This window comes from Etheostoma spectabile, unplaced genomic scaffold (genome assembly GCF_008692095.1).
Source record: "Etheostoma spectabile isolate EspeVRDwgs_2016 unplaced genomic scaffold, UIUC_Espe_1.0 scaffold406, whole genome shotgun sequence".
Lineage (NCBI taxonomy): Eukaryota > Metazoa > Chordata > Actinopteri > Perciformes > Percidae > Etheostoma > Etheostoma spectabile.
Window position 1 is genome coordinate 210,452 of NW_022605605.1, and position 10,519 is coordinate 220,970.

The following is a 10,519-nucleotide window of genomic DNA, read 5'->3' on the forward strand; positions in this document are numbered from 1 at the left end:
CGCCCGTCAGTACCGGTTTCGAGCCGTATGCCTGGGGCTTCCTTATCTCCTTTCATTCTCATCTTTGGTCCACTTGACATCGGGCTGGGGTTTGCCCTTCACTGTCGCCTCAATGGGAATAGAGTCTCCTGCCTTGACGACAAGCGTCCGTCCAGTGGATCTTGATTTCAGGCTCCACGAGCTGTTCCTTGACCAAAATTCAGGTGTGGTCACCCAGTTATCTCTCCTCCCCGTTCTTAGTCTGAACTCTGAACTGGTAGATCTGGTTTTCAATGCATCTGTCAGCCATGAAGTAAGTCTCTTGATAGCCCCTTGTGAACCCTCTCCACTCCTTGCCTCCTTGGCTTCTTCTCAACATGGTAACTCAGGTTGCGGCTGCCGCCATCATAATCTGGCTTCTTCCACTTGAGGAAGCAGAAGGTCTTGCCGATCTCAGAGATGTGGAAGTCATGGGTTCACCAGGCTTGTCAATAGAATCAACCGCAAGCACAGGTGATTTGGTCTCAGTGGTTGGACCAGCACCGATCTTGTTCTCTGCGCTGACACGGAAGAAGTACTCGCAGCCTTCAGGATAGGGGCTTTCAACCGGCGCTTGGTGCAATCGTTGGCCACGACGGTCATCTCTCTGGCTGGGCTGACGGCACTCAACAATGTACTGATTGATCTCGTGGCCTCCGTTGTCCTCAGGGTTTCTCCAGGAAACCACGCAGGATTTCTTGGTCACGTAACCCACTTTCAAGTTCTGGCATGCTCTGGTATGTCCAAGACATTGACGATAATGGTCGCCTGTGCCTGTCCGCTACTGTTCTGGCCAGAATGGCATATTTACCGTTTAGTGACCTGACTGCGTCATTGATGACGAGTTCACACAGAGGGTAGTTGTTGTTCATCTCAATGCGTTTCTCCGGGTTACGGCTCTGGCATCCTTGGTCCATGTGTTTGGGGTGGTCTGCCCTCACTCTAGTGATAAGACTTATGATCTGACCTCCTGACCGTCAAAGCGTCGCGCGGCAGGACACGTCAACAACAACTCAGGGGGCACCAGGATGTCTTTTTCGATGACGTCTGAGACAGCTCCTGGGTTCACTGTCTCGGACAATGTTGGTTGCTCTGACGTGAATTCTGTACTCCATTCCTTCAATGAGGCCGGCACTCTGTAGGCGCACCGGGATGAGTTCCTTGTTGATTCTGTCCCACTTGGTGGCTCCTGACTTCTGAACTCAACCACATAGCCCAGAATTGGACTGCCTCCGTTCTTGTGGCTTTGTCCAGCAGATGTCGGCGTAGGACTTGCTCCAGTCCTTGAGTTTAAGATTGCCAGGTGGTCCAGGTTTGGTGATGGCACGAGTGGCCTTGATGGGGTCAGAGGTGAGAGAAGGCTCGCTGATACCAGCGACGTTCTCAGCAAACACTTGAACCGTAGCTATTGCCTTCAAACAGGCCAGAGACCCTGTATATTGAGGTCCAGCACAGGAGTTTTGTTGACACGGATCCACTTTCCGGTCATTTCTCTACGCAATCACGTATCCGCTGATGGGGCTGCCTCCATCGTAGTCCGGCAGGGTCCACTCCATGTCACAGCATTCTGTGATATCAGAGCACTCTGGCAGGCCAGGTGGTCCAGGAGGGTTAAACATGTGGTTGGCAATAGTTGGAGGACTCTCAAGCCCTGCACCGAGGCCTATTCTGTTCTCTGCACGGACACGGACTATGTACTCCCGGCCCTTCTCCAGCCTGGACACTTTGGCCTTGGTGCTCATGCCACGGAGCTAACAACGACCAAGGCTCCCACGGCTTCTTCACGTCTTCTTTTCCACAACGTAGTTGGTGATAGGCGTTCCGCACTCGTCTTGGGCGCCTCCATTGGATCATCATGTAATCAGGCGTGACCTCTAAGATATTGATGGGTCCGATGGGTGGACCGGGAAGATCCAGCACGGTGACGTGCAGCGCGACGTCTTGCTGCCGGTAGGATTGGCCACGGGAGGATGTACTCTCCGGTGTCTCCTCTAGGGACTCAGGGATGCTGAGGACGGTGGAGTCTCCAGCTGACTCAATCTTAAAGCGGCCTTCAGACGCAATCTCCTTGCCGGTCGTGCCATTTGCGGTGGGCAGGGGGATTCCTGTCATCTGGCTGGGAGGACAATAGGAGTGCCAGTCGGACCACTAGACCCTCGATAAGCTTCACATCGACTTCAATGGTTGGAGGCTCTGGAGGAAAAAACAAACAGACAATATCAGGATGTTTCCAATGGTTATAGTTCCTTGAATACCTTTCTCTGAAAAGATTGAGCAATTAGTTAAGTATGAAATTAATCGTCAACTATTTTCATCATCAACTAATCAGTTTGAACTTCTGTTATGTGACTCCTGTGAGATAGGAAACTGAATATCTTGGAAAACACTGACATTAACTGAATAATCCGTTATCAATTACTAATACATGGCGATTAATTTAATAGTTAAAATGGATCAATTCATCTGGCAGCCTACTTAACAGGCTGCCATTCCCCTGAAAATATCATTGTAAATAAAGACTCCTAATAAGATTCCCGGTCCTTACGGGTCTTCTCCTGGCAGGTGATGGGGACATGGTGTCAGGGCTGCTCACGCCGATGGCGTCTGGGCCTTGACCCTGAAGCGGTAAGTCTTGCCCTCCACCAGGCCGGTAACGTGGGCGTGTTCGTTGCTCACGGTCTGAAGGTGAACCAGTCGGTCTGGCCCTCTTCCTGGGGCTCACGATGAAGCCGGTGATGTCACTTCCGCCGGTGCGGTCGGGCCAGTCCACGCCAACCACACCCGGTCTTCTCTGCGTCGGTGTGGTGCAGGTTTTTGGGTGGACCAGGAGGATCTGAAAGACATCAAGGGTAGAATTTACAGGGAAGCGCTAGAAACTGTTGGGCCCCTGTAAATAGACCTGCTCTATCTGTAAATTATAGAGAGGTCTAGAATGCTCTATCTGTAGATTATAGAGTGGTTAGACCTGCTCTATCTGTAAATTATAAAGAGGTCTAGACCGTTTCTATGGTAAATCATAGAGCGGTCTAGACTGCTAGACTGCTCTATCTGTAAATATAGTATCTAAATAATAATAATAACTATTTCTTACTACAGAGTAAATGGGACAACATGACGTAATTAGGACTTTCACACACAGAGGGATCCAGAGCCTTGATGGGGTGCTTCGTCCCACGTAGTCGCTCCTGCCAAACTGGTTTTCAGCCGCCACCCTGAACATGTACTGGATTCTCCATCAGGTACATGGCCATCAGACTCGGCTTCTATTGGCTGCGGAGACGGGCACCAGTGGTCGGGCGGCCACGTCTTCTTCTCCACGATGAGTGGGAGAGACGGCGCCGCCGTTGTCCTCGGGGACCTTCCAAGTCAGGTAGGCCGACTCGCTGGTCACCTCCGAGATCACCAGGTCTCTGGGAGGAGAAGGCTTGTCTGGGGGATGCAAAAAGTGGGTGAGAACATATTTTAAATTTAAATATATCTTGTTTTTCAACCTGAAATTTTTCCCATGTTTATGCGTTCAAATGACATTGAAAGTGGTCTAGTTTAAGCAAGAAAAAAACATTACTCCATGTAAATAATATAACCTTTAACCCACCAGATCCATGTAATAATCACTACTTTATCATCGTAAAAACACATTTCATCCAAAGTGACGAAATTAAATGAAACTATCAAAAAGCGTCTTGGTTCATCTTTCCACTGTTCCAACGATCACCACTCTGGTCTGGTTGGAAAAAACTCTTAATTCACCCATTTACATGTGGATATTGCTGCTCTATACATGCTAAAAGTAGTGATTTACATGGAGTCTGGTGGAGATATGCTGCTCTATACCACTAAAAGTAGTGATTATTAAAGGAGTCTGGTGGAGATATGCTGCTCTATACCGCTAAAAGTAGTGATTATTTACATGGAGTCTGGTGGAGATATGCTGCTCTATACACGCTAAAAGTAGTGATTATTCACATGGAGTCGGTGGAGATATGCTGCTCTATACCCGCTAAAAGTAGTGATATTTCATGGAGTCTGGTGGAGATATGCTGCTCTATACACACTAAAAGTAGTGATTATTTACATGGAGTCTGGTGGTAGTGTTTCTCCTGATGATGAACTCTGTCCTGTGGGTAACATTACAGTGTTTCTACCTGTGAGAACATCTGTCCTGTAGGGTAACATACAGCTTGTTTCTACCTGATGATGACACTCTGCCTGTGGGTAACATTACAGCTTGTTTCTCCCTGATGATGAACATCTGTCCTGTAGGGTAAAATTACAGCGTTCTACTGATGACATCTGTCCTGTAGGGTAACATTACAGCTTGTTTCTCCTGATGATAACATCTGTCCTGTAGGGTAACATTACAGCTTGTTTCTACCTGATGATGAACATCTGTCCTGTAGGGTAACATTACAGCTTGTTTCCCGATGTATGAACATCTGTCCTGTTGGGTAACATTACAGCTTGTTTCTACCTGATGATGAACATGTCCTGTAGGGTAACATTACAGCTTGTTCTCCCTGATGATGAACATCTGTCCTGTAGGGTACATTACAGCTGTTTCACCTGATGCTGAAACTGTACTGTAGGGTAACATTACAGCTTGTTCTCCCTGAGATGAACATCTGTCCTGTAGGGGTAACATTACAGCTGTTTCTCCCTGATGAAACATCTGTCCTGTAGGGTAACATTACAGCTTGTTTCTCCCTGATGATGAACATCTGTCCTGTAGGGTAACATACAGCTTGTTTCTACTGATGATGAACATCTTGTCTGTAGGGTAACATTACAGCTTGTTTCTTACTCAGAACGAGCACAGCAACCGTGTGCTGAATTCTTTCCCGCGCGTTCTCACGGTGATGGTGTAGTTGCCGGAGTGCGGCCGGGTGCTCTTGGATGAAGACCTTGCTGCCGCTGGCGGTGACGGCGACGGTGATGTGGACGGGGACGTTGCCGTGTCTTCTTCCAGCTGACGGAGGGCGTGGGGACGCCCTGATGGTGGCGCTCAGCGTGATGTCAGAGCCCAGCATGGCCAGGTGGTCTCGCGCCATGTTGGCGTCCAGCAGGAGCTCAGGCGCCTCTGGAGGAGACGGGTCCGTTCACTGGTAACATGGGTCATATGTAACAGGACAATACAATCACCACAACACACACACACACACACACACACACCACACACACCCACACACAAAGAGACAGACAGACAGACAGACAGAAAGACAGACAGACAGAGACCCGACCCAGTCTGTCGTGGACTTTGATGGTCTGTTTGACATATGACGGGTCAGATTGCCGCGGGCGTGACGGTGAAGATCCTGAAGTTGTACTCTGGCATCGGCCAATCCGTGACCACGGGTGGCAGGTCGGGGACCTGCTCCGGCGTCTCATGGCCGGCGTCCACTCCACGGCGCCGGGCTTGGTACTCACCAGGTAGCCGAAGATACGGCCCTTCCCGTCGTGGGGGGCAACTTCACCTAGGCTCACGCGGTTCTTGTTCTTACGTAGGCCTCGGGGGTCACTGGGGGGCTCGGGGGCACGGGGGGGCGGGGGGGGGGGGGGGGGGGGGGGGGGGATTACAATATTAATATTACAGACTATTATCTTCAGTCAATCAATCACACTCGTCTAATATATACATATATATAATGTGCATGTGTGTGTGCATGTGTGTGCATGTGTGTGTGTATGTGTGTGTGTGTGTTTGTATGTGTGTGTATGTGTGTGTGTGTGTGTGTGTCAGAATGTGTTACTATGCTGATTTCCTCAGAGAAGGATCTAGATATTTGTTTTCAATGTTTTCTATACATATATATTTATATATATATTATACATATACACATATATACTGTATATATGATGTAAATGACTGACCGATGGGGTCCTTGGCGAGGATGGGTTTGGAGGGTTCGCTGGGGTCACCGGTCCCGAGCTCGTTCTCGGCCATGACCCTGAACTCGTACTCGCAGCCCTCCACCAGGTCCTGGATCCGGTACTGCGTGGCGGGGTACAGCGGGTCCCTGGTGGCCCGGGACCAGCGCTTGGCCTTGGGCTCCTTCTTCTCCAGGATGTAGTTGGTGATGGGCTTCCCTCCGTCGCGGGGCCGGGTCCACAGGACCAGGGCGTTGGTGGCGTACACCTCGCGGACCGTCGGCATCTCGGGGGCCTCGGGGACCCCTGGGGGGGGGGGCAGGGACAAACTGGGTTAGCCCCCATCGCTCAGGCTACGCTTCCAACGCTCAGAGGACATTTAACTGGACAGATCTACGACTCAGACTCTCTTATAGGATGACTCCCGATAGGAAATACAGTATAAAGATGATAATAATAATATGTGTGGTGTTCATTATGCCGAGAACATATCTTGTAGACATTATGACATCCTATGTATGTATATACATACATATAAACATATATATACATATATATATATATATATATGTATATATATATATGTATATAATTACATATGGGCGCCCCTCTACCAGCTGAGCTACCTGGGCGCCCAACTTGTTTGTTTTAATTGTAAATAATTAAAATTTGTTTCCAATAACTTCCTGTTAGAGACACAGCTGAATGTCCTGTCCTACGTCCACATGCACGTTAATGTCTCCAGCAGTTTCAGCTGAATATCCTGAAAGACAGCTGAAGACAGGAAGACGTACTGAAGATGTCTTTGGCCTTCATCTCTTCCGACTCCAGCGGGTCGCTGATGCCGTACATGTTCTCAGCGCAGATCCTCATGATGTACTCCTTCCCCTCGGTGAGCTTCGGGATCTGGGGACAGAGACAACGTCAGCTACCCCCCCACTGGGAACATCAGTCTGGGAGACAACGTCAGCTACCCCCACGGGAACACCAGTCTGGGAGACAACGTCAGCTACCCCCCACTGGGAACACCAGTCTGGGAGACAACGTCAGCTACCCCCCCACTGGGAACACCGGTCTGGGAGACAACGTCAGCTACCCCCCCACTGGGAACACCGGTCTGCTAAAGACACACAGGATGAACTAGAATCCACTTTACTGTCCCTAACCTCCGGGTGTCTTCCTTTAAAAATGTCTCTATCTGAAATCTGAGATTCTTTTTAACCAAAATTACCATAAAATAGACGCTAGAATCTTCTACTATATTATTATCTTATACTATCTTATGATCTCTTAGAATATACTTCTTAATTCTCTTTATAATTATTATTATTATATTCTCTTACTTCTATTATCATGATCTCTTATTATGATTTATTATTATCTTATTCTATCTTATTATCATCTTATTATTATATCTTATTGTTATCTTATTATATATCTTATGTTATCTTATATTACTATACTTATTATTATCTTAGATTCTCTTATGATATCTTATTACTATCTTATGATTCTCTTACTATTTCTTATATGTTATGATCTCCTATATTATTACTATTTCTATTACTACTATTATATCTTATTTATTATCTATTATTTATTATTACTATCTTATTATTTATCTTATTACTATCTTATTATTATCTTATTTCTCTTATTATTACTTCTTACATCTTATGATTCTCTTATTATATCTTAACTATCTTATGATTCTTTTACTATTATCTTACTTAAATATATTATTACCTATCTATATCTCTTATTATTATTATATTCTTTTATTATCTTATTACTATCTTATGATCTTTATATATCTATACTATCTTATGATTCTCTTATATATCTTATATTATCTTATTATCTCTTTATTATTATCTTATTACTATCTATATTCTCTATTATTATCTTTATTACTTTATTATCTCTTACTTATATTCTCTATACTATCTTATTGTTATCGTATTTACATTTAGTATATCTTATTATCTATATTCTATTATTATTCTCTATTATTATCTATATTATTTATCTCTCTATTACTATCTTATGATTATCTATTAACTATCTTATTATTATCTTATTATCTTATATCTTATTATTTCTCTTATTATCTTATTACTATCTTATGATCTCATCTTACAGTATTATCTTATTATTCTCTTATTATTATCTTTATTACTTATCTTAGGATATTTCTCCTATATTATTTATTACTATCTTAATGATCTCTTATTAGTGTGTGTGTGTGTGTGTGTGTGTGTGTGTGTGTGTGTGTGTGTGTGTGATTGTATTGTCCTGTTACATATGACCCATGTTACCAGTGAACTGACCCGTCTCCTCCACAGAGGCGCCTGAGCTCCTGCTGGACGCCAACATGGCGCGAGACCACCTGGCCATGCTGGGCTCTGACATCACGCTGAGCGCCACCATCAGGGGCGTCCCCACGCCCTCCGTCAGCTGGAAGAAGAACGACGGCAACGTCCCCGTCCACATCACCGTCGCCGTCACCGCCAGCGGCAGCAAGGTCTTCATCCCCAAGAGCACCCGGGCCGACTCCGGCAACTACACCATCACCGTGGAGAACGCCGCGGGAAAGAAGTCAGCAACGGTTGCTGTGCTCGTTCTGAGTAAGAGAAACAAGCTGTAATGTTACCCTACAGGACAGATGTTCATCATCAGGTAGAAACAAGCTGTAATGTTACCCTACAGGACAGATGTTCATCATCAGGTAGAAACAAGCTGTAATGTTACCCTACAGGACAGATGTTCATCATCAGGTGAGAAACAAGCTGTAATGTACCCTACAGGACAGACAGATGTTCATCATCAGGGAGAAAAAAAGCTGTAATGTTACCCTACAGGACAGATGTTCATCAGGGAGAAACAAGCTGTAATGTTACCCTACAGGACAGATGTTCATCATCAGGGAGAAACAAGCTGTAAGTTACCCTAGGACAGAGTTCACATCAGGTAAAAAGCTGTAGTTACCTAAGGACAGATGTTCATCATCAGGAGAAACAAGCTGTAATGTTACCCTACAGGACAGATGTTCATCATCAGGGAGAAACAAGCTGTAATGTTACCCTACAGGACAGATGTTCATCATCAGGGAGAAACAAGCTGTAATGTTACCCTACAGGACAGATGTTCATCATCAGGTAGAAACAAGCTGTAATGTTACCCTACAGGACAGATGTTCATCATCAGGGAGAAACAAGCTGTAATGTTACCCTACAGGACAGATGTTCATCAGGTAGAAACAAGCTGTAATGTTACCCTACAGGACAGATGTTCATCATCAGGAGAAACAAGCTGTAATGTTACCCTACAGGACAGATGTTCATCATCAGGTAGAAACAAGCTGTAATGTTACCCTACAGGACAGATGTTCATCATCAGGTAGAAACAAGCTGTAATGTTACCCTACAGGACAGATGTTCATCATCAGGGAGAAACAAGCTGTACCCACCAGACTCCATGTAAATAATCACTACTTTTAGTGTGTATAGAGCAGCATATCTCCACCAGACTCCATGTAAATAATCACTACTTTTAGCGGGTATAGAGCAGCATATCTCCACCAGACTCCATGTGAAAATCAATACTTTTAGCGTGTATGAGCAGCATATCTCCACCAGACTCATGTAAATAATCATACTTTTGGGTATAGAGCAGCATATCTCCACCAGACTCCATTTAATAATCACTACTTTAGTGTGTATAGAGCAGCATATCTCCACCAGACTCCATGTAAAATCACTACTTTAGCAGTATAGAGCAGCATATCTCCACATGTAAATGGGTGAATAAGGGAGTTGTATACAAACCAGGACCAGAGTGGTGATCGTTGGAACAGTGGAAAGATGAACCAAGACGGCTTTTGATAGTTTCATTTAATTTCTGTCCACTTTGGATGAAATGTGTGTTACGATGATAAAAGTAGTGATTATTTACATGGAGTCTGGTGGGTTAAAGGTTATGATTATTTACATGGAGTAAATGTTTTTTCTTGCTTAATACTAGACCACTTTCAATGTCATTTGAACGCATAAACATGGGAAAAAATATTCAGGTTGAAAAAAACAAGATGATATTTAAATTTAAAATATGTTCTCACCCACTTTTGCATCCCCCAGACAAGCCTTCTCCTCCCAGAGACCTGGTGATCTCGGAGGTGACCAGCGAGTCGGCCTACCTGACGTGGAAGGTCCCCGAGGACAACGGCGGCGCCGTCATCTCCCACTACATCGTGGAGAAGAAGGACGTGGCCGCCGACCACTGGGTGCCCGTCTCCGCAGCCAATAAGAAGCCGAGTCTGATGGCCATGTACCTGATGGAAGGAATCCAGTACATGTTCAGGGTGGCGGCTGAAAACCAGTTTGGCAGGAGCGACTACGTGGGGACGAAGCAACCCATCAAGGCTCTGGATCCCCTCTGTGTGTGAAAGTCCTAATTACGTCATGTTGTCCCATTTTACTCTGAAATAGTAGAAATAGTTATTATTATTATTATTAGATACTATAATTTACAGATAGAGCAGGTCTAGCAGGTCTAGACCGCTCTATGATTTACCAATAGAACAGGTCTAGACCTCTTTATAATTTACAGATAGAGCAGGTCTAGACCACTCTATAAT

The 10,519-nt window shown here is 45.4% G+C and overlaps 1 protein-coding gene across 1 annotated transcript in view; it reads left to right on the forward strand.

Annotated features, from left to right (window-relative positions):
* The window catches only part of LOC116686626 (titin-like), a gene marked incomplete in the record, with an annotated part of 242,683 nt that overhangs the window by 158,330 nt on the left and 73,834 nt on the right, over positions 1 to 10,519 (forward strand). The window contains 8 exon segments of the mRNA XM_032511647.1: positions 1,273 to 1,368; positions 2,704 to 2,836; positions 3,258 to 3,467; positions 4,884 to 5,120; positions 5,906 to 6,082; positions 6,715 to 6,998; positions 8,229 to 8,510; positions 10,020 to 10,319. Of these exon segments, the coding sequence (XP_032367538.1) occupies positions 1,273 to 1,368; positions 2,704 to 2,836; positions 3,258 to 3,467; positions 4,884 to 5,120; positions 5,906 to 6,082; positions 6,715 to 6,998; positions 8,229 to 8,510; positions 10,020 to 10,319 (1,719 nt within the window).